The 24,182-nt window shown below is 34.8% G+C and overlaps 1 protein-coding gene across 2 annotated transcripts; it reads left to right on the forward strand.

Annotated features, from left to right (window-relative positions):
* The first annotated feature begins 2,398 nt into the window (after window positions 1-2,398).
* On the forward strand, window positions 2,399-24,118 carry LOC132757000 (mucosa-associated lymphoid tissue lymphoma translocation protein 1 homolog). 2 transcript variants are annotated; one of them, XR_009629395.1, is made up of 19 exons: window positions 2,399-2,779; window positions 4,788-4,971; window positions 5,568-5,719; window positions 5,982-6,171; window positions 6,628-6,809; window positions 8,234-8,290; window positions 8,993-9,159; window positions 11,329-11,422; window positions 12,030-12,059; window positions 13,714-13,842; window positions 14,441-14,614; window positions 15,938-16,319; window positions 16,634-16,711; window positions 18,385-18,500; window positions 19,081-19,239; window positions 19,485-19,642; window positions 20,867-20,956; window positions 22,240-22,867; window positions 22,916-24,118. XR_009629395.1 is itself a non-coding variant. In XM_060748167.1 (18 exons), exons 2-18 carry the CDS (start codon window positions 4,802-4,804, stop codon window positions 22,414-22,416), a joined length of 2,505 nt encoding a protein of 834 aa, XP_060604150.1. In that variant the 5' UTR covers window positions 2,399-2,779; window positions 4,788-4,801; the 3' UTR covers window positions 22,417-24,118. The 2 variants fall into 2 exon arrangements, 1 of the variants encoding a protein (XP_060604150.1); XM_060748167.1 differs by having other exon boundaries at window positions 22,240-24,118.
* Window positions 24,119-24,182: the final 64 nt, after the last annotated feature.

Here is a 24,182-nt window from a genome sequence, read left to right on the forward strand (position 1 = left end):
GACGTCCGGGGTGATCCGGGAACGACCGGGGTACGACCGGGAACAACCGGGGTACATCCGTAACTCTGCCGGCAACGTCCTGGATGATCCGGGATGATCCGGGAACATCCGGCATTCGACCCCGGATGGAATAAAATATTTAATATCACCGGGGTGGTCCGGGATGATCCGGGAAGGTATAGCTTTGCCGGCATCATCCTTAGCTATGCCGGGAACGACCGGGGTGATACCGGGAAAGCACCGTAGCTCTGCCGGCACAAACCGGGAATGATCCGGGGTATTATATAGCCGGTAGAGCTACGGTAGATCTACGGTAGAGCCCCGGTATATGCCGGCAGAGCCCCGGTAACTACAGGCAGAGCCCTGGAGGATAAAGGTAGAGCTACGGTTGATCCCGGTAGAGCCCCGGTAGAGCCCCGGCAAAGCCCGGATCATTAAAAAAAAATAAGGACAATTTGTGATGATTGAACTTGTTTGTATTAAAAGCCTTCCCATTTCCCTTCTATCCAGTATGGCATAAGGATTTTTCAGAAAATCATCATGAATTACTATTCTGTAACGATAGATATTATATTAAATAAAAATTATGTATCAAAGTTATCATTTTCGGGCGTTTTCAATCCACCGGGGTTCTACCGGGGCTCTGCCTGGATCGTCCTGGGCTCTGCCGGGGCTCTGCCTGGATCGACCGGGGCTCTGCCTGGGTCAACCGGGGCTCTTCCGGCGTCATCCGGGAACAACCGGGGAAGCACCGGCATGAACCGTAGCTTCACCTGGGCTCTGCCTGGATGATCCGGAGCGCACCCTGGGTGGTTAGTAGGGAACTACCGTAGTGCTGCCGGGGTAAGTGTGACCGCAACAATAATTTCATCCCGGATCATCCCGGTAACTTACCGGGATGGTCCTGGGCTCTGCCGGGAGTAAGTGAGACCGAGGCTTTAAATAAACTTTTTTCATGCCATGGGCAAACTAAAATATGTATTAAAATGGAGATTGTGTTTATGTGGAAATAAACATAAGAATATAATACCCAAGTCAGTCAGTCAGTCATTCAGTCAGTCATTCAGTCAGTCAGTCAGTCAGTCAGTCATTCATTCAGTCAGTCAGTCAGTCAGTCAGTCAGTCAGTCAGTCAGGCGGTCAGTCAGTCAGTCAGTCAGTCAGTCAGTCAGTCAGTCAGTCAGTCAGTCAGTCAGTCAGTCAGTGTCAGTCAGTCAGTCATCAGTCAGTCAGTCAGTCAGTCAGTCAGTCAGTCAGTCAGTCAGTCAGTCAGTCAGTCAGTCAGTCAGTCAGTCAGTCAGTCAGTCAGTCAGTCAGTCAGTCAGTCAGTCAGTCAGTCAGTCAGTCAGTCAGTCAGTCAGTCAGTCAGTCAGTCAGTCAGTCAGTCAGTCAGTCAGTCAGTCAGTCAGTCAGTCAGTCAGTCAGTCAGTCAGTCAGTCAGTCAGTCAGTCAGTCAGTCAGTCAGTCAGTCAGTCAGTCAGTCAGTCAGTCAGTCAGTCAGTCAGTCAGTCAGTCAGTCAGTCAGTCAGTCAGTCAGTCAGTCAGTCAGTCAGTCAGTCAGTCAGTCAGTCAGTCAGTCAGTCAGTCAGTCAGTCAGTCAGTCAGTCAGTCAGTCAGTCAGTCAGTCAGTCAGTCAGTCAGTCAGTCAGTCAGTCAGTCAGTCAGTCAGTCAGTCAGTCAGTCAGTCAGTCAGTCAGTCAGTCAGTCAGTCAGTCAGTCAGTCAGTCAGTCCGTCCGTCCGTCCGTCCGTCCGTCCGTCCGTCCGTCCGTCCGTCCGTCCGTCGTCCGTCCGTCCGTCCGTCCGTCCGTCCGTTCCGTCCGTCCGTCCGTCCGTCCGTCCGTCCGTCCGTCCGTCCGTCCGTCCGTCGTCCGTCCGTCCGTCCGTCCGTCCGTCCGTCCGTCCGTCGTCCGTCCGTCCGTCCGTCCGTCCGTCCGTCCGTCCGTCCGTCCGTCCGTCCGTCCGTCCGTCCGTCCGTCCGTCCGTCCGTCCGTCCGTCGGTCGGTCGGTCGGTCGGTCGGTCGGTCGGTCGGTCGGTCGGTCGGTCGGTCGGTCGGTCGGTCGGTCGGTCGGTCGGTCGGTCGGTCGGTCAGTCAGTCAGTCAGTCAGTCAGTCAGTCAGTCAGTCAGTCAGTCAGTCAGTCAGTCAGTCAGTCAGTCAGTCATTCAGTCATTCAGTCAGTCAGTCAGCCAGTCAGTTGGGAAATGTAAAATACATCAAGCTACGTGCAATGCGTTTATTAGGTCTAAATTTACGCCCTTGTTTAAGAAAGGTGAACTTAGTAAATGACTTTTAACGTTTAACGACAAAGCGGACGTAACTTGCAAACAAAAGTCTGACAAATTTATAGTAACTTTTAACTATTTAAGTGCGCGATTAAAGTATGTCCTAGCTTCTGATCCCGACTGTCACTAGACGAGGTCGGAACCTAGGACAGAAGAATTACAATATTCATGTTAATGTATTTTCACGTTTAATCTACGAATTTACATCATATATAACATCGACTTTTGTAACCTGATATTATAAATGGAAACGGTTTAATAACTTCAAAGGTTTTTTTTATAACTTGTTTACATGAGCTCTATATCCGAAATTTGACGGAAAAAGCCGAACATTTACGACTGAAATAACTTCCTGATGGATTTCCAGTGGATTTCCCCATTCGAGTACAAATGAACAAAATGTTATGAAAATAACTATGTGACGGGATTGTCTACGAAAATGAAATAATTTGTTTCAGAAACTTATACCACGTACAGTAAAGTTATACAGTGAACAGGTAAATATATTTTATAATTTATATTTTAATTATACAGGAGGGACACTATATTTTGTTTCAGTCTAAAATGTTGATGTGTGTTTGAATTCGAGGGTGTATATTATATTACATTTAATATCTGTGACGTGTCGTATCTGAATTATCACATTACTTTAAAAAAATCACCACAACGTATTTTGTAAACAAAAAAAGAACACATATCACGTGGTTTTAATCTAAATCCACAATTTATTTCAGTAAAGAGACGGTTGTCTAATTGGCACGGTGCCACCTTAATATTGACATCATTTGATTAATTTCACGCTGTATCAGTAACATCAGGACTACTTTGTTGATTTTTATACATGTATACGTAATGCTTATTGCTAGAACAATATTTTAAAGGTACATTATGCCTCAGAAACAAAGTTTAATTCTTTTGAAATGACAAACATGTGTTAAATAATATTCTAATAATGGATTTAGAGAACGTTAGATGTTTAACAAGAAAGTAACGCTGAACGTCCAGTAGAAAAGTGTCGTAAAATTAGCAAAATGTAAATGAAACAGTATTTTGACTTCCATACAAAACTCTTATACAGTACTAAAGGATTAAAAGAAAGTTCATGTATATGGATTTATCTTTTTAAGGCACTGTATCAACATTCCAAGCATAAAATATAAAAAAAATAAGAAATAATAAAAATGAAAAAATGCAATAGATTGTTAACCTATAAATGATAACTTTGGAATACGGATTGGAAGTAGTTCTACCAGTGAATAAAAAGGGAGGATGTAATGTTTCATGGTGTATAAAGAAATATATATTTTACATCAAATGGAAACCGGTTAAGTTGTAATTGAAAATATGTCTGATTTTATGTATTCAAAACTAAAATAAAATATGTATGCAAAACTAAAAAAAATGTACGAAAAACAAAAAACAAAAAAGTATCAAAAACAAAACAAAAACAAAAAAAATAAATAAAAAAATTGCAAATGTCACTTTTATGCCACCGTATTGTACAAAGTTACAGAAAAAAATGACAATAATAAATATATGAAATTCTTACCTTAAAAATGAAAAAAAGAATGGTAAAATAAGTTTCCAATGTTTAATGTTGTTAACAGAATGGTTAACTGTTGTTGTTGTTGTTGTTGTATAGCATAGCCTTTTATATGAATTTGTAGTCAAGGATTTCACCTTAACAACAAACAGAAATGAAGACATGGTGATCAATAGAATTTACTGTCTATTTGAGAATTAAGATTAATTTGTCCATAAAACTACAAATACAAAATAACATGTTGAACTATTGAGCTATTGATCAAAGTTTTCCTGTAACAACATGATTACTGGACAGATTAGTAAAATAGATAATCTCTTTGTTTGGTAAAATACTATAGTAGCTTTGTGGCAAAAAAAAGAAGTTTTTTGAAATGTTTCATGTACCTAATTTATGTTAACTTTTACTCGATATATTGGAATAATCTTAGCCAACAACTTCCAGCATCAAATTACTCTTTTTTAACATGTTTATTTTCTTGGCGTATCAAAAGTTTGACGGAAAGGGTCAAGAAGATGCAATTTGAAAAGTTAAATTAAGATAAAAGCAAGCTATATGCAATAGTCTTGATAGATCTATACAGAAGTATTTGGATATGACGTACGCTATGTACTTTATAATGTAAAGAAGTCAACAAATATACGGAGAGCTATTAGAATTCAGAGCTAAATACAATTATTAAAACAAGCAAATTAACCTAGGTTTTGTAAACCTTATGCTTTTATTTTTCTCTTATATAATGTATTAATAATTTCAGTTACGGAAAACAAAATATTTTCGCTAGTATTTGCAAGACTGACGTGATTTGAAATCTAAATATCAGAAGGGTTCCACATACAAACCAAATCCCACGGAAGCGGGGGTGGGGTTAGTTTACTGTATATCTTTAACCATTTCATCATTATTTTAAAAAATACTATCAGTTAATATTAATATAGAAATTAACCAGATATAATTTTCAGGATAGAGAACTGAGATGCCTGTAAAAGGAGAATTTGGCCTGAAAAAGGGCATTGATTTACATGGCGCCATCAATGAATTGCCTGGAAAAATATATTTAGAACTGAGAGACAAACTTAATACTAATCCTGAAGACAAAGATTGGAGAGCTCTTGCTGCTGCAGTGGAAAAAAAGTACAAGATAGAGTATGAACATTAAAATGTATACAATTTCATTAAGTGTTGAATCAAACTAAATAGTTATATTCTGTTATACTGTTGATTAACAGATCAGGAAATTTTAGATAAAATTGTTTGTGACCATTTTTATCGATATATCTTTTATGATAAATTTTTCGGGGTCTGTCAATGAATGACGAAGCCGTTAGACAGGCTGAACAAAGAACTTTGATACTTTTTACATGTGAGATTGCCTAATTATCCAGCTTATGGAAGGTCAGGGTTTCAATTTAGATGCTTGCTTGTCCAAAATGACCATAACTTTTTGGCTGACTTCAAACCCAACTAACTCAGCCCCCTCTTCACCAACCTAATTAAAAATCTATTGAAATCGTTGATAAATGTGTTGTACAAATATGTGTGCATGTATCTCATATAAATCACCAAAGCTGCAATTATAAGAAAGATTCAGTATAGCTTTTATGAACTAGTTATTTCTGTTTCAGTAAAGAAGCACTGACATATTTTCGGTACCTACTTATCTTTAATTGTAGATCTTTTTGTTTAACTTAAGTTAGCATCATCTAGAATTTAAGAAAAGTAAAACAAAAAAATTATTATAGCAATACTACGATTGCGAGTTGGTTACAGACTGGTAGTGCTGCTGGGAAACTGCTGACACAACTCAGCTCTCAGGGAATGACAGTCAAAGAATTGGCACACTATTTAGATACTATAGAGATAGATACCTGCACTCTGGGATTGTCACCTCCAGGTTTGTTGATGGGATTATGTACCTCAGTTTTCATTAAGCAAGTCCTTAGATAATATATAAGGGAAAATTCCATAAATAAAATAAAAGTCACATTATTAATATTAAGCAGTCGGTCAGGAATTAGAAATGATTTATAACAAATTATGACGATAATCAGAAGTGTGATTGAGAATATAATTGAGAATTGTCTGATTAATTGTGTATGTACAATTATCAATTTCATACAATGACACGTGTTTCTATTTGTGTACATTATGTTCAGCGGATATAAACATCATTAAAGCACCCCCAACAGAGTTAGAGGTGTTTGAAGGGGATCCATTGGTTATAGAAATTGATGCAACAGGTCGGCCGTTCCCAAAGTATCAATGGTATTTTTGTCAGAATGTGGAAGATGACTATAAGAAACTGCGTGGAAGAACAGAGAAAGTACTAAGAATAAATGATGCTACGTAAGAAAAAATTAAATTGTAATATTTTTACGCTTTGAAGTTTTAAAAGGCAGTTTAAAAGATTATCAGTGAATATGTGTGTTTATGGTGATTATCAGAATTTGTGTTAGTAATATGGGCAATGTCAAATACTATAATGTCATATTCATATTGTAAAATTTACTGTTCGTGAGGTGACATTGTCAGATTCTACATTTATGTAGTCAATGTAAAATTCGTTGTTTGAGAAGTCAGTACAAATTTAATTTTCTTGAAGTCATAGTCAGATTCTTTTCTTTATGTTGTCAATTTCTATGTAAGATGTCAATGTTGAGTTGTTGTGGTCGATTTTTAAGCATTTCATCCCTCATCAAAGTGAAGTCTCTCTCTTTTTCACAGAGGCACTAGCCATCTTTGATTGATATCAGTAAGGTTTACAATTGTCTACATGAATTGTAATTTTTGTTTTAATTTCAGAACTGGCAATGCTGGAACATACGCATGTCAGATATCAAATCACAGAGACCCAAGGAAAACCAAGTTAACCGACCATATAGTAGTGTCTGTGATACCTAAACCCATGCCACACAACTCAGGTCTGAATCCGCCCAACAGGGATGATGTTGAATACAATCAAAATACAATATACAATCAAAATGGTAAAAAATGAAAAATATATTCCTGACCTAACATTTGAAATGCGCACGTTTTTATTTTCTTTCTGTCTTGTTTTTGTGAGGGCTTTATCTCAGTAGCACAACTTAAAATTATTGAGGGTGGTTTTTGTAGTTTACCCTCTTGATCATGGCAATAAGCCACAATGAATTAAATCAGAAAACAATTTTGTCATCGCTTTATTCCTGGGCAGGACGTCAAGCAGTTTACTGAACTAGCGCCTTCACTTTCACAAGTAACATATATACTTATGTACATGCAAAAGCAAAATTGTTTCATGACCAACCACAGCGAAAGTGACCTGCTCGGTCCGGGAATCAAACCAATGGATCTAGCACTCTTCTTATAATTCTTGAAAGCTTTCCTACTATAATTAGCTGAAGATTTTGAGTGTCAGCTAATGATTTGGTTCATTAATTATTACAGATTTATGGCCCTTTTATACCCGTGTATTCACTTAAAAGACACTTTCTCAGCATCCATTAGTTAAATACCAGGAAACTTCCTAGATGTCGTCACTATTCATGTGCATAATATTATTTTATTCAAATGGTTTGGTTCATTGTTTATACTTGCATAGCTATTAACAGATGAGTTAGATTAAACAAACAGATGAACTAAGTAGTAAACAAACAGATGAATTAGGAAGTAAACAAACAGATGAGTTAGGTAGTTAACAAACAGATGAGTTAGGTAGTTAACAAAAAGATGTGTTAGATAGTAAACAAACTGATGAACTAAGTAGTAAACCAACAGATGATCGAGGTAGTAAACAAACAGATGAACTAAGTAGTAAACAAACAGATGAATTAGGTAATAAACATACAGATGAGTAAGGTAATAAACATACAGATGAGTAAGGTAATAAACATACAGAAGAACTAAGTAGTAAACCAACAGATGAACGAGGTAGTAAACAAACAGATGAACTAAATAGTAAACAAACAGATGAATTAGATAATAAACATACAGCTGAGTAAGGTAATAAACATACAAATGAACTAAGTAGTAAAGAAACAGATGAACTATTAGTAGTAAACAAACAGATGAATTAGGTAGTAAACAAACAGATGAGAAAGGTAAGAAACAAACAGATGAACTAAGAAGTAAACAAACAGATGAGTAAGGTAATAAACAAATAGATGAACTAAGTAGTAAAGCAAACAGATGAGTTAGGTAGTAAACAAACATATTATTTAAATAGTAAACAAACAGATGAACTAAATAGTAAACAAACAGATGAGTTAGGTAGTAAATAAACAGATGAATTAGGTAGTAAACATACAGATGAACTAAGTAGTAAACAAACAGAGGCACTAGACAGTAAACACACAGATGCATTAGGAACGAACATATGGTAAGTTTTATTCCCTTAAAAGTATACTGATTCTAGAATTTATTTTGACAGGGCTTGCAAGTTCCAGTTCCAGTTCTAATGATTTCAACCAAGTACTGAATAAAAGATGTAAGTTTACAATTTTTTGACTGATATATTTTTATTGGATTTATTCTCTTTTATTGACTGAAAGATAATTTGTATTATTTTTATTCACGTATACATTTGCAAACTGTAGTCACAATATACATATACAAGCCTGAAAGGTATTGCCTTAAAGTAATTATATACGGCACAATCACTATGGTTCTAACGAATTATACCACTCTATCATATACCTGTAACACCTACGTAAATATACTAAAATGAAACTATGTAAAAGTAAAATCTTGCTGAATGAAATTACCAACACTTTAGTTTGCCCTCAAATCGAGGACCTCTTGATCTTGATCGATGTATCGTACTACTGAAAACCTCCCTTCCCAAGATCACATTTCATATCAATAAAGATGTTGACTTTTTATACCCTAATGAGATTTTTGTTTTAAAAATACTTTTAAAAAGAACTGAATTCTCTTGATATATTGTCGGCCTTGATTTGTCAATAGTGAGTTTGCAAGGTCTGTAGACCTTGTTTTTTTATAAGTTCAAATCTTAATCAAGACTTGCAAAAGTTTTTCTTTTTTCTTTTTTAAAAATTTTATTATTGTTTATTTAGGCATAATATCTTACTCATAATTTGTAATATAAATTTACCTATTATAGCTCATATTGACAGGTATACTTTGTTATTGTTATACAAATAATGTATCATTAGAATTTATATTTCAGGTTCTTCCCCTAGTGCGAGTCTAATCTTAGGTCAACCTAGAGATGTTCTTGTAGGAATGAATGAACCATTTGTTTTGACTGTACAGACCTCTGGTAATCCACCTATCACATATCAATGGTACAGGAATGGTTTAAAAATTCAGGGCCAAGTCTGTCCAAAGCTAAGAGTAAGTATTATATGAATGAGTTTTGTAGTATTTGACCACAACATATCGATTCATGAATTTATCCATATGTTAGATTAATGGTTGTTATATTATATCTCTTAGTTTTCTGAAATGTGAATGGTGAATGTGGTTGGGCAGCCAGGCGTAAACAAATTCTTGTGTGCAACTATTTTTTAACAGATCTATTGCCACCAAGTTCCCTGAAGCATATTGTTGGGGTTTTGTATTTTATCACATTTGACACAATATGCCCCTTTGTGGTTCTTTTTACATATGTAATATCTCCTGTGAGCAACCCCCACATTTTTCAATGGATTTCGCAGTACTATTGTAGCCTAGTGCATGTTTTGGCACATATTGAACAACATTACGGTTTAGTGATTTGAACATTTTGACAGAATAGGGGCATTTTGTTTTTATGCCCCCGGACATATAGTAATTGAACCGCCCGTCCGTCCATCTGTTCATCTTCCTGTCTGTTTGTACGAGATAAGCCTAAAGTTAGATTATCTTAAGTTCTACCAATACCAATGGTTTCATAAGTTTCTAACTTACGAGTCAAGAAAAAGGTTATTGTCAACCTCAACCGGCAAGTTGAATTTATCTTAAGTTCTGTCTATCCTATTGTCTTCATAATCTCCACGGTTATTTAACAATACAAAGTACATGGTATTGCCAAGTCACCTAACTGTGCCGTCCATTTTCCCCTAAGTTGGATTTATCTTACATTTCTTTAATGATATCTTCCATATTTGGAAAGTGGATAGCTTTCATGGTCCTCTTACTTTTTGCTGAGTAAGTCACTTGGGTCAAGGACTAGGTAAGTGGTTTTAAAAAATAAACTTATAATGAATTTAATTTTTCAATATCTTCTTGTTTCCCAGACATACAGGGGCTGTGTTGAAACTCTATTACTTCTCAAGGAGTTCATCCAATGTTTCATAAAACTAGTGTTTCAAAGTGACCTGGGATTTGTTAGGGTTTTGTCATTTGATCATTTTTGAGAAATATATCCCTTGTTCTTTATTTATATGAAAGTTATAGAGAAATTAACTATTATAATTGGCGGAAAGCCTGGTTTTATGACAATTTCTAAATATTAGATTTAAATATGCATTATTTTAACTTAACTCATTGTTACTGCTGTAAATTTTATTTGTCCGTATAAAGAAGTTTTCTAAATTTTTAGAGATGTCTGTACAAGCTTTTGGACAGCCTTTGCTATGCGAACAATCAGTCATATTGATCAACCATCAATAATCAAAATGCAGAAGGAAACTCCTGCTTGACCTGTTATTACCTGTCAAAACTGTCCTTATTCTTGCATTAAAAATATCAATTTATGTATGTTTATCCAAAGATTTATATATATATGCCTGGTTTTATGACAATATCTAAATATTAGATTTAAATATGCATTAAATTAACTTAACTCATTGTTACTGCTGTAAGTTTTATCGTGAATGAAGTAAGTTAATGTTGCATGTCAACCTGTTTTTGACTTACTTGTCAGTTCTATCAGAGTCATTGTTTAAATTTCTTTATTAGTCCGTATAAAGAAGTTTTTCTAAAAAATTTAAAGATGTCTGTACAAGCTTTTGGACAGTCTTTGCAATGCGAACAATCAGTCATATTGATCAACCATCAATAATCAAAATGCAGAAGGAAACTTCTGTGTGACCAGCCCTTACCTGTCAAAGGTATTGATAACTTCAAAATATGATAATTCTCATTTCATGTATTTTTATATAATTGTACGAACTGCGTGATTCAAATCAGTAGCCATGACCAATCAACCATGAAGATCTCGTAGGATCAAGACTGGTGATAAAGTTACTGCAAGTATAACGAGTCTTTTTGAGGGGACTCTTAAAACTTAGGTCTCATGAAGTGGTGTGGTGTTTTATACCTTACATGGTACTGAACGAATTGTTGTTTGTTTCTTTTTTTTAAAATTAAGTTCATGTAAGTTATGTACTGTATTGATTGTAAAATCCCTCAGTTCTGGTAGGGTCGTTTGCCACACTTTTTATAGTACAGCAAACCATTATGACTATGAATAATGCTTTTGACATGCCTCAGGTGCTGTTAAAACAGCAACGTTAGTTTTGTTTTGTTGATTTTAGGTCATAGTTTATTAACTGATGTGTTTCCTCTCCTACATTACAGGTTCAGCATGCATCAGTATTAGATTTTGCCAAGTATTATTGTCTGGTCAGTAATGGTTATAAAACTGAACAAAGTAACACAGCATCTGTTACAGGTATGGTTTTGTTTAGGAATGTTTTATAAATATGCTACATAGTTTAATTAATTGTTTGTTTATTATATCTGGCATTATTGTAAGTGCAAATGTTAATAGGTGTAGTGTATCGATGTTATATTTATATATATTTAACTTATTAACAATACTTTCTTATTTTCCATTTGAATAAACCTTAGTCTTTAATAAGGAAACAGTGGGAATAGTTGGGAAATCAAGATGTGCTGACTGTCTGTTACTTTATGTTTCACTCAACGTTAGTAACAAAAATATCAGTCTGGTTATTAGAGAGAGTTAATACATTTCGCGCTGGTTAAGGTATTGAAAGGGAATATTCGGTGATTTAAAATACCGATGCTATAATTTCTTTAATATATATCAGATAAGACCATACATGCCATATTTCCAGCCACCCAGATAGGGGGATTTGGCTTTTAAAAGCAGAGGATTTGGACCAAAAATTGTTTTTTAAAGCATCGCAAACAGTCGTAATCATAAAAATATGCAAAAAAGCATTTCTTGAAAATCATTTGATATTTCCAAATTTTAATAAGAAAATAAATAACAACTAAAGGCAATTATATTTTTTCCTTTCTTTTTCTTGTAGAGAAATTCCCTAAACCGGAAAGAAATGTTGGTATGTGATAGAATCTATTTATATTTTTCTACCTTAATTTGAATCATGGTAATATCGATTTTCAGTGCCAGAACCATAGCAAATGAGATGATAAATGACAAAAAAGATTATACATTGATATACTCTGATTACTGTTTGGATTTTATTAATAATTTTAGCATGTTAAATGACATAAACTTCCAAGCTTAAAGTTGTGTAAGTTTGAAACTTTTCTTCTGGCTCATATAAAAATCACCTGTAACAGTATGACAATTCTTAATTTCATCCTGCTATATTTTTAATTTTATAAATGCTTTTAAAATTCGTAGCATTGTAATATCATATGAAAATTGAGAAGAATTAACATTAGTATTTAAAACAGTGACTTTTTCTTTTGGACAATTGTAAGAATAGTAGGACTATCCTACAAATCTGTGCGTCAGTATCGGCATTAGCTTAACAATTTGGTTAAACTTTTATGTGTAACTTCTGTTGCATTATCATATCTCTGCAACCGCTAAAAAGTTTTGCTTCTTTCACCTGTTCACTGTCCAAGACAAATAACTCTAGCATTGATTTTGACAGACAAATGACCTTTCGTGAATTTAGGTTGTTGCTTGGAAACCATAAATGCTCTTTTTGAGACAACATGTTAAGGATGAGCATTATACAACACAAATTGGCAATAAAAAACCCCGGGAAAATGGGCATACTTCTAAATTTAATAGCATATTGAGCAAGTCACTTGACATTTAGTTACCACTTTTAGTGTATTTTAGGTCCAAAATTTCGTTATCCTGGTGACCAAAAGCCGGCCGATAAATAAAGTTGCTCAAACCTGTTCTTGTTTGTCTTGATGTGTTTTACATCTTTTACCTTGTTGTCTTAGAAATTTATGGTTATAGTTTTGTCTTGCAAGTTAATCTTCAAGGAATTCATTTACAACTTATGACATGATCATAATTGGAAGTCATCATCCAAGGCTCATAACCCTGACATTGACTTTAATAGAATAATTCCCTTTGTGACTTTAGACAATCCTTAACATTTGTTTGAAACATCAAGCTTAAAAACTCCTCGATGTATTCATAAGAAACATAAGCATTGTCTTCATGACCATAGTTAGAGGTCACTGTCCGAGACACATTACTCTTACATGTGTTTAGACAAAATTATTGCCCTTGGTGAACGGTGAAAGTTTCGCATCTAACATCAATCTTCAAAACTACTGAAGTTATTCATTTTAAACTTCTTACATTTATTTGGGGTCACAGTTTGAGGTCATAGTTCAAGGCCTATTACTCTGACAATGATCTTGACTGAATTATGATGACCTTTTGTGAACTGTGAAAATTCATGGTTGAAGTTTTGCACGCAATAACAATATTCAAAACTACTCAATGTTTTTATTTGAAACTTTTCAAAACGTCTAAACGACCATAACTTGTAGTTTCTGTCCAAGCCAAATAACTCTCTTGACGCAGATAATGATTGAAAAACGATCCTTTGTAATGTCACGGGTCGATTTATTGTCATGTAAATGTATTAATGAAACCCTTTTTTTGTTAATTGAAACATTATTCTGACTACTTTTATTGCTCTGAAAAGGCTTACTGACATCTTGTCCATTTATAACATACGTGCTTGAAAGGTTAAAGTACATTTACTGTTACAGAAATTGTGATAGTGTCACAACCAAAGTCTGTATGCGTGACGTTTGGGGGATCTGTGTTGTTCAGTTGTGAAGCTAGGTGCTGTGAACCTCTGAAATATCAGTGGTTTAAAGATGGAAAACCTCTTCAAGGTAAAGATAAATAAAGTTATTTATCAATTGAGTCATATGATTCTTTTTAGACTGTCTTCTTTCTAATATTTCTCATTTTTTATGTTCTGTGCCATCTGTCTGTACATATGTACTGTTGGCCTGTTTTCGGTAAATTGGATTTATCAAAAGGTTTATTTTGCTGTAAACTTCGCTTTTACTTATCATACTTACCATATTCGTACCTTGACTGGCCGTATGAAGATTGAAATAATTTTGATAATGTATAGCATCTAAGCACGGTCACTTTTGAACTAAGTATGTAGAAAGAACCTTATATTAAGAACTGTATGCAAGTTACTTTTATTATTGTATCAACATTTGAGCCGCGTCACGACAAAACGAACATAATGGGTTTGCGACCAGCATGGATCCAGACCAGCCTGCGCATTCGCGCTGTCTGATCAGGATCATGTTGTTCGCTTACAAACCCTATAACAAGTAGAGAAACTGATAGCAAACAGCATGGATCCTGACCAGACTGCGCATATGCGCAGGCTGGTCTGGATCCATGCTGGTCGCAAACCCATTATGTTGGGTTTGTCGTGACGTGGCTCATTTAACTTATTTTATTATTCAGGTGAGGTGTCATCAGACATGAAGTTTATGAATATACAAGATCGTATAATGGAAGGATTTTATCAGTGTGAGATTTTTGTTGACAGAAGAAATGAAAACATGCCGAGAATGATGACAGTAGGTGCTTGGCTGAAAGTTAAGATACCAGATGTGAAGGATAATATAGAATACAATCGTAAGTATTAAAGCGGCCTTCAACTTTTCTAAATGTTATAATATATATCAGTTTTAGATAAATTGTTTCATATAATTGTCAAATCAAAAGAATTAAAAGGTATAAAATGAAATTTGCCGTCGATAGAATATACCGGTCCGCTCTCTATATTTAAGTAAGTATTTTAATCAAAGATGACGATTCGTTTCCCAATCTTCTATTTTTAGAAACGAACGTCTTGGGACGCTGTTTTGAAGAAGGTTTTACACAATGAAATGATGCATTTTTTTCGAAGAAAGAATTACTGAAACGCTAAGTTTGAAACAATACAAAATTGTTTTTGTTTTTTCAAACAGTAAATAAAAAGCTGAAGGCCGCTTTAAAATATGGCTAGTATAATTATAGTGTGTTATGTATCAAACAAAAGCGTTTATGCTCAACATACCATTTTATATATTGCCTTATATTTTCAATGACATCAATAGGGACAGCAGTTAAGTGTTTGATATTACATATAACATGTGAAGAGAATGTGATTAGGATCTTAACTGGTTATTCCGGGTACCTTTATAATTAACTGTGCATGAACGATGAATAACTTACATAACCCAAGGAAATTTCTGTAAATTTCCATCGAAAATTACCTGATACGTTCAATTCATCAAATACTTTTTATCTTTAAGGTAGATTTATATTTTCTCATAAAAAATTTTCAATATCAACTGTTGGTCAATAGAGGAACATTATTACAAAAAGGGTAATCGGAGATCTTTCAGGAAGCATTAAGAGGTGATGTCAAGCTGTTAGTTATAGCAAAATGAAGACTTCACCATTGTCCTTAAGCTTTTGAAAATTTCACGTTTAATCAAAATCTCAATCTTCTATTGCTTTACTACTTAAATTTCCAAAAGTCATGATGTGCTTAGTGAATTTTAGATTGTACAAGTAAATATTTATTATCAAAAGAACTTAAAGCATTAATGCTTCTAAAGCATTAATTCTTCTTCGTATGAAATACAGTATTTGTTGTACATGTGGCATGTTCACTATAATAATTGCCAACAATAGAAGTGTCAAAGGGACTTCACTGAGGTTTTTGACCTAAAGGTAACACATAGCCCCCACCCACCATTTCTCAATAAACTGTACAAGATATTGCTTTGACAACATAATTATATGCATATTTCTGACCCTTACAACCCATTCTGGCATAAATTTTTACATAAAAATTGACATTAGTTTGCCTACTTTCAATTTTTTATACCTGCTTTTTTATTTTCAAGTACTGTCAGTATTACATAAATACAATTATGTTGAATAGCTTTTACATTTTTTTCCCAACAGCTTCAGATAAAGTGGCTTTACTTATTGGTAACTCGGATTACAAGTGTCACAAAAGGTTAAATGGGGCGAGTATAGATATACGGATGCTAGCAGAATCATTTCGAGCATTGGATTTCAGAGTTGTTTCCCTTTTGAATCTCACTAAGTCTGAGATGGAGAATGCTGTGCTTCATTTTATTGACTTGTTAGGTAAAAACGTGTATGCTGTTTTCTACTTTTGTGGACATGGATTTGAAGAACACGGAATGTCATATCTCATACCGAGCGATGGTCCAACAGGAAGCACAGCCAAAGAGTGTGTTTGTGCACAAGAGATTTTGGCGAATATACAGAAAAAGGAGCCACCAGTTATATTCATGATATTAGATATTTGCAGGGAAAAGTAAGTAGACAGATATTGAAGTTAACACTTGGGTATTGCATTATCATTTAAAAACTTGTTTATTTTATCTCAATATTGAGCTCTAAATGGAGCCGTATTCTTATTCATGTCTTCCTTTTTGTTTCAACTTTTGATCTACAAAGTGCAACTTTTAGGGTTTGATGAAAAGGAAAGAATAATATAGCCTTTGCCTTAGGTAAAGAAAGGGCAAGACTGGCCTGCCATTTATGATTATTATTTGCGAGCCAAAACAGAAATAAAACTAATGACAAAAAATAAATACTAGTAATCGATTGTATATGTTTTTTTTCCAGACCAGCAATAAGTTCACCAACAGTTGAACAAATTGTCCCTAAAACAGAAAGAGGCAACACAGTATTTTGCTATGCAACGTAAGTATGAAATAATTTGAGATTTGTTCTCTGTAAAAAATGTGATGTTAGAAATTGTGTATTATTTTGAAATACAGATTTATATGAATGTCAGCTTAAAATTTAAAGGTAAAGATAAGTTTGTTGGTCATTTTTTTAATTTTTTTATTAATTGCTTGCATAAAGTTTTCGATAACTTTTGAAAGAGGTGACAAATCAAAATTCTTTGTAAAGCACGGAATTTATAACTCCTTTTCATAAAAAATCCCCCATAATTTTTTTGATACATTCTGAAATACAATCATTTTAATAGATATATATAGATGTATTATAAAGTGCATATGGGGTTTTACTTTAGGAGTTCAAATGTGAAAACAAAGGTCTTTTGAACAAACTCATCTTGTGAATCAATATAATATTTATTCAGGGGCGGATACAGAATATGGTTTTTTTTTGGGGGGGGGGGGGGGGCTGACATATGGATGGACGATTTTGACACAAAAATAATGCAACTCATGTGGCAAAAAAAGTACTTAATGTGTTTTTATAGCTCATCTTATGAGTGGCAATGTACTTTGCCTATACATGTGTTTATATACTAATGTTTTTGTAAATATTTAGAAGATAATTATGAGATTAAGAAAAACATTTGTACTTGGGGTGGGTGTCCCCTCCCATAGACTGAAAAAATTTTGAAATATGAGGTTGAAAATGGTGTTATTTCCTTGACTTTCTAGTGCTGTTAATGGTACCTTTTGGATGGTTTAACATCACAAGGTATTTTGTATAGGCTAGTGTTTGCAGATCTTTCAAATAGCATTCCCTAGTGTTTAGTATTGATCCAGCATTTACAAAATAACAGCACACCAAAATATGTGCGAACGTTGATAAAAATTATTTCAAACACTCGATCAATTTACTCATCTGAATAAAAGACAATTTTCCTAAATAAATTGTTATTAAAATACTGCATTTTTATTGTACAAAAAGTAATAATTTCAAACACTAATATTCAATAAGAATTATTTCCATCAATGAATCCATTTTAGATTATGACTATTTAAAGAGGTCAGTACGAATTTAAATTTATTAAAAATATATAACTGCCATAAAAATTTATTTAAAGCTAATGATCAGTTTTTTCATCTTAATAAAAATCTTAGTAAAACTAGTTATTTAAACGTGATTCCTTTAATATCATCTTTTTTTTAAACTCGCCACCTTTTTAATTTACAAATCATAATTTTCAATTTCTTAATTATACGGAAAATTCCCAAAGAAAATGGAAAAATAAAGATAGTCAAATATGGTGTACTATGTTACACATCTATTTGCCACTATTTGTGACTATTAATTTCATTAGTCCTTTGGAAAGTAATAAACCAATCAATTATGCACTGAAGTCATTCAAGCATGTTGATAGATAAAGATCTCTGCCAAGCCCCCAGGCAGGAGATTAACAATTGGATGACAGCAATAAATGTTTTGATAAGGGAGTACACTGCAGTCAATAAAGTATGAAACTGACAAAAATATATTCCAGCCCAGCTGGTAAACGTATCTTTGGGCTGAGCTGGGGGGGGGGGCTGCAGCCCTGAAGCGCGGGCCTGAATCCGCCACTGTTTATTCTGGCATTGATTATCAAGGCACATTGGTATAAAGAGTTTTGTATTTTGTTATTTGTATGTTTGAAGGAGTGTTGGTTTGGGCGCTTTTGAAACCAGACATGGAGGATGTTTAGTTAAACATCTGTTACCGTTGTTGCGGAGAAAAATTGGCATTGATGCTCTAGTTTCAGATGTAAAAGGAGGTATTATTGTTTATGTTTATATACAAATATAACGATAATGACACACTTCATTACTGTTGAGACAGATAAAGAATCCCAAAAGAATCTCCAAAACGGCAAAATTTTTGTTGCATACACGCTTTGATTGAAAATTTGGCATGTGCAAGCAACCGTCCACACACCCCTAGCACCGGCTTTAGCAGAATTTAACATTTAAATATGCAAATGGTAAAATTTTGAATTAAGACACATCGGCAGATGTGTTCATAAAGCGGTTATCATGGAACCTTTAATGTCACACACGCCATTCCATGAAAAGTGGCGTTCTTGTTGACAATAAGAGTTTTAAAAATATTAAAACACTGACCCTCCGTAAACAAGCAGGATAGCTTCCTCACATGAAAGAGTTCAAAGCCATTGGCGGGATTTAAACTTACAGCGGTTAAGGGCAGGTGGTTTGAAGTCAACCATCTTTAACACTTTACTACAGTTGCCCCACAACTATACGTGTATTTAATGATCTCCTCAGTAATATCTTATAAAACCGGTATATGGATTCATATTTGTAGTTTCCTTTACTGTAGTATCAACTTTATTCCAGAATTTGCCAGATTTAAAAGAGACAATGATCGGTACCCACAGATACCCCAGCTGGTGTCAAATCTGCTGGAAAATCAGAGGTCACTGACAGATAAAATATCAAAGAAAGGTCAAACTGAAACGTTTCAAGTGAGAGATATGATTTGGAATGCTGCCCATGGCAAGTATTAGTTAACTGTACATGTAATACATAAAATATTGACAAGGAATGATGTAAAGGGTACTAAAAGAGAGTTAATGTTTGTTCTAATCCCCAAAAAATAGAGACTCAAATTGGGCCTTCTCAATTGACATTGAAGTAATTTAATATAATGGCAAAAATTAAATGAAACTTTGAACTAAACCAAAAATAAACCAAAGTACTGACTAGAACTATAAAAGTCAATTTCTTTTCATATTTTGTAGAAAAACCCGAGAAGCAAATAATACACTTTGAAGAAGTGGGTGCATTGATTGAGCTAGATTTTCAGGCAGAATTTTCCAATATGCTTCGTATATTTACTACTGTGATAGACCATGGTACAACACAGGACTGCGTGGGGAACATAACAAACTTCTCACCAGTAAGCTAATCTGTAACTTCGTATGCAAACTATGTTACATTGACTTTTTACCTATGTTACTTAATCTTGTTACCTATATAACCTTGTCTCTTTCATTATTGCCTTGTCTAGTTACCCGTGTAGTCTTGACTAGTTACACAAGTAGCCTTGTCTATTTGCATTAGTGGGACATGTAGTCATTGTCTCTTTACCCATGTAGCCTTGTCAAGTTACCATTGTAGCCTTGTCTGGTTACCAATGAAGTCTTGTCTGCTTACCTATGAAGCCTTGTCTGGTTACCTATGTAAACTTGTTAAGTTACCTATGTAGTCTTGTCTAGTTACCTATGAAGACTTTTTAGTTACCCATGTAGCCTTGTCTGGTTACCTATGTAGACTTGTCTAGTTACCTATGTGGCCTTGTCTAGTTACCCATGTAACATTGTCTCGTTACCCATGTAGCTTTGTCTTGTTACCTATGTAAACTTGTCAAGTTACCTATGTAGTCTTGTCTAGTCACCTATGAAGACTTTTTAGTTACCCATGTAGCCTTGTTTGGTTACCTATGTAGACTTGTCTAGTTACCTATGTAGACTTGTCTCGTTACCCATGTAGCTTTGTCTTGTTCCCTATGTAAACTTGTCAAGTTACCTATTTAGACTTGTCTAGTTACCTATGAGGCCTTGTCTAGTTAACCGTGTAACATTGTCTCGTTACCCATGTAGCCTTGTCTGGTTACCTATGTAGACTTGTCTAGTTACCTATGTAGACTTGTCTCGTTACCCATGTAGCTTTGTCTTGTTCCCTATGTAAACTTGTCAAGTTACCTATTTAGACTTGTCTAGTTACCTATGAGGCCTTGTCTAGTTAACCGTGTAACATTGTCTCGTTAACCATGTAGCCTTGTCTTGTTACCTATGTAGACTTGTCTAGTTACTCATGTAGCCTTGTCTAGTAACCCATGTAGCATTGTCTCGTTACCTATGTAGATTTGTCTCGTTACCTATGTAGACTTCTCTAGTTAGCTATGTAGACTTGTCTGGTTACCCATGGAGCCAAGTCTTGTTATCCATTTAGCCTTGTCTGGTGGCCCATTTAGCCTTGTCTGATTGGCTATCTTACTTTGTCTGGTAAATGTTTTCTTAATTCAAGAACTTGATGGACCATTGATATAAAATAAGAAGAATCCTTGTGTGTCATTTGAAAAGAGAAATATTTAAAAATATTAACTTTTGTATATTTTCAGCCCGTTTCTCAGGCAGGAAAAGTAGAAGTGTCTAATAAAGGTACTCGAGTGGTGTCAAAAATATCTTTGCAAGATATACAAAAGTTGAAGGTTTGTATTAGGTTTTTTTTTATTTATTCATAAAATCTTATCTTTATCTTATCTTCATAAAGTTGTTGTACTATGTATGTCATATGTATGTTAAGTCGCCACCGGAAACGCATTTTGGTGATTCACTCAAGACGACTTTTATTATTTTTATTGTTTGAGTCTAGTGAAGCAGATACAAACATAACTTCATTAGTAAACATACATGGTGTTTACCAGCATTACTAGGAACAGTTGATTTTAAGTTATTTTAGTTGGAGTTGGTTAGATCGATTTGAATTCAGTCAGTGTAAACATTTGACCACTTTGTCCACTCTGGTACATACACTGTAAGTGCATTGATACAGTGTTTTCAGTAAAGACCTGACACGATTGTGTGTGCCGTGAGTACTCTGCCTGCCCCTATTGTTGTAATACATACCACTTTTATCATTGAATTTCAGTACATGTAATAGAAAGAGCATCGAAACACGAGGCTATTTGAACTGTACGAGGTGGCGTAGCCCCCGAGTATTAATCAGATTGCCGAGTGTTTTGATGTTCTTTCTCTTTTGTATTATAGTCAAACATAAAAACACATTCCCTGTTGTCACAATATGAAACCCCGGGAAAAAGTAACCAATAAACGAGCATCTGAATATGATATTTCTGCCGCTTACCTTTCTCTTTCGTCACAATAAGTAAACCCCAGCAAAAATGAGCCAATCAATGGGCATTCTCTGGAGTGCGGTGCACTCCAGTTAACGCATTGTGCATGTATATGTATACGATTTAACTCAAACACAGTTTCAACAGAAAGATCCCAAAATTATGTTACAAATATGTTAAAACAGCTTTGTCTCTGAAATCATCACATCAATTTTACATTCCTTTTCCATGTCCATTTACCACCAGTTTAGAGCCAGGCTAGCCAGAGCATTCATTTCGCCTGATTGATGTCTCCAAAATTGAAAGTAGACAGGCCCAAAATCTGGTTAATGGGAAAGTCCATTTTATGTCAGGGAGGTTAATGGTATTGTAAATTTAATGATATAAGATCTTGTGCAATACATTGTTTCAAATGTATTGTTATGGTATTTAAATGAATAGTTACATGGTGCATTTATATGATGAAAAAGTCACATGGTACATGTGTATGCTAAAAAAAGTCAAATGGTGCATGTATATGATGAAAAATTCACATGGTACATGTGTATGATGCCTATTGTCTCTGCTATCATGCTCATATAGCACATAAAAATTAATATTTTGATAAAGTTTTAACAATTTTCTTTAATTTATTTCAGGAAAACTTGATAGTTGATGTTACCATCATATTTTTCAAGGACAACACACGTCATATTTTACAAAAACGGGTGAACCTTGGCCAGCCCCTTGTAGCTAAACTCAGACTTTGGGAGCAGTCTCATCATTTTACTCCTAACTTAAGGGAGGCAGTTCAACAAGACGAGGAGTGTGATTGAACAAATAAGACAATTAGAATCCACAGTTTTCACAAACACTTATAAAAATCCACAGTTTTTACAAAGAACAATGACAATCCACAGTTTTCATAAAGATAAATGAGAATCCAAAATCCACACAAAGGCCAATGAGAATCCAAAATCCACACAAAGGCCAATGAGAATCCTTTTTTTTCAAAAGTACCAATGAGAATCCATAGTTTTCACAAATAACAATGACAATAAATGAAACCCATTTTTACACCCCCGCACAACTAAGTTGTAAGGGGGGTATACTGGAATCAGCTTGTCCGTCCGGCTGTCCGGCCGTCAGGACGTCTGGTCGTCCGTCGGTTTTTCCTTGTCGGCCCAATAACTTAAGATTCCTTTGATCCACAGCCTTCATATTTAGCATAGAGGATAGTCATGACAAGTTTTTGAGGTTTTTGAGGTCACTGGGTCAAAGGTCAAGGTCACAGGGGCCTTGACTATAAAAAGCTTGTCCGCCAAATAACTTAAGATTCCTTTGACCCACAGTCTTCATATTTGGCAAGAAGGTTAGTCATGACAAATAGATGACCCCTATTGATTTTGAGGTCACTGGGTCAAAGGTCAAGGTTACAGGGGCCTTGACTATAAAAACCTTGTCTGCCCAATAACTTTAGATTCCTTTGACCCATAGTCTTCATATTTGGCATGGAGGTTGATCATGACCATAAGGTGATCTCTATTGATTTTGAGGTCACTGGGTCAAAGGTCAAGGTTACAGGGGCCTTGACTATAAAAACCTTGTCCGCCCAATAACTTAAGATTCCTTTGACCCATAGTCTTCATATTTGGCATGGAGGTTGATCATGACCATAAGGTGAACTCTATTGATTTTGAGGTCACTGGGTCAAAGGTCAAGGTCAGGTCAAGGTCAAAGGGACCTTGACTTAAAAAAGCTTTTCCCCTCAATTGCTTAAGAATGCCTGTCCGCAGTGTATTGATTTTGACATTTTCACATTTGAAGCATGTAGAATACATAACTTAGCAATGCAATGGCTTAGTAACCTTAAATTTGGCAGGGAGGTTGTCCTTGAGCTCTAAATGGCCACTGTTGATTCTTACAAAGTGGTATGCGGGGGTATTCACGCCATGACAGTGGCAGTTCTAGTTCACAAAGAACAATGAGACAAAGACCATGAGCATAGGGATGTCTTTAGGAATTTTGTTAAAAAATACACAGCATGCTTTCTTAATTCTTGTTTGTGAAAAAAGTGAGTTTATTTTGAAGGTATTGTTCTGATAGAGATTATGTTTTAGTATTGGCTGAATGTAATTCGACATCCTAAGCATTTTATATAACCATATTTCTTCTTGTTAAAACATTTATTCTTTATATGCAGATTTAATTTTACAATCTGTCATTTCTTTAATACATGCATGTGTAACAGACAAAAATTATACATTGTGTACCAGTATTTGCAGTTCATACTTTTTGATTTTACTTTCAGTGAATCTTATAGTGAAGCTAATTGTTACGGGTTTTTTCTCTTTATTCTTCCTTTTGTCTTTCCATTCTTTACTGCATCGTTTCTCATAGCACCTTCATCTATATACTCTTATGCTTACATATAGGCTATAATTATTATGTTATAAACTTAATTTGATATGATGTTGTATCAAAGTTAAATGTTATTAAATACCAATAAAGTTTCTGTGATAACTAAATGTTAGCCAACTGTGATATGTTAATGTTTTTATTATCCCCCGCCGATGGAATATTGTTTTGGCGTTGCCCGTCC

Source organism: Ruditapes philippinarum, unplaced genomic scaffold (assembly GCF_026571515.1).
Source record: "Ruditapes philippinarum isolate M1 unplaced genomic scaffold, ASM2657151v2 ctg114_1_1_1_1, whole genome shotgun sequence".
NCBI lineage: Eukaryota > Metazoa > Mollusca > Bivalvia > Venerida > Veneridae > Ruditapes > Ruditapes philippinarum.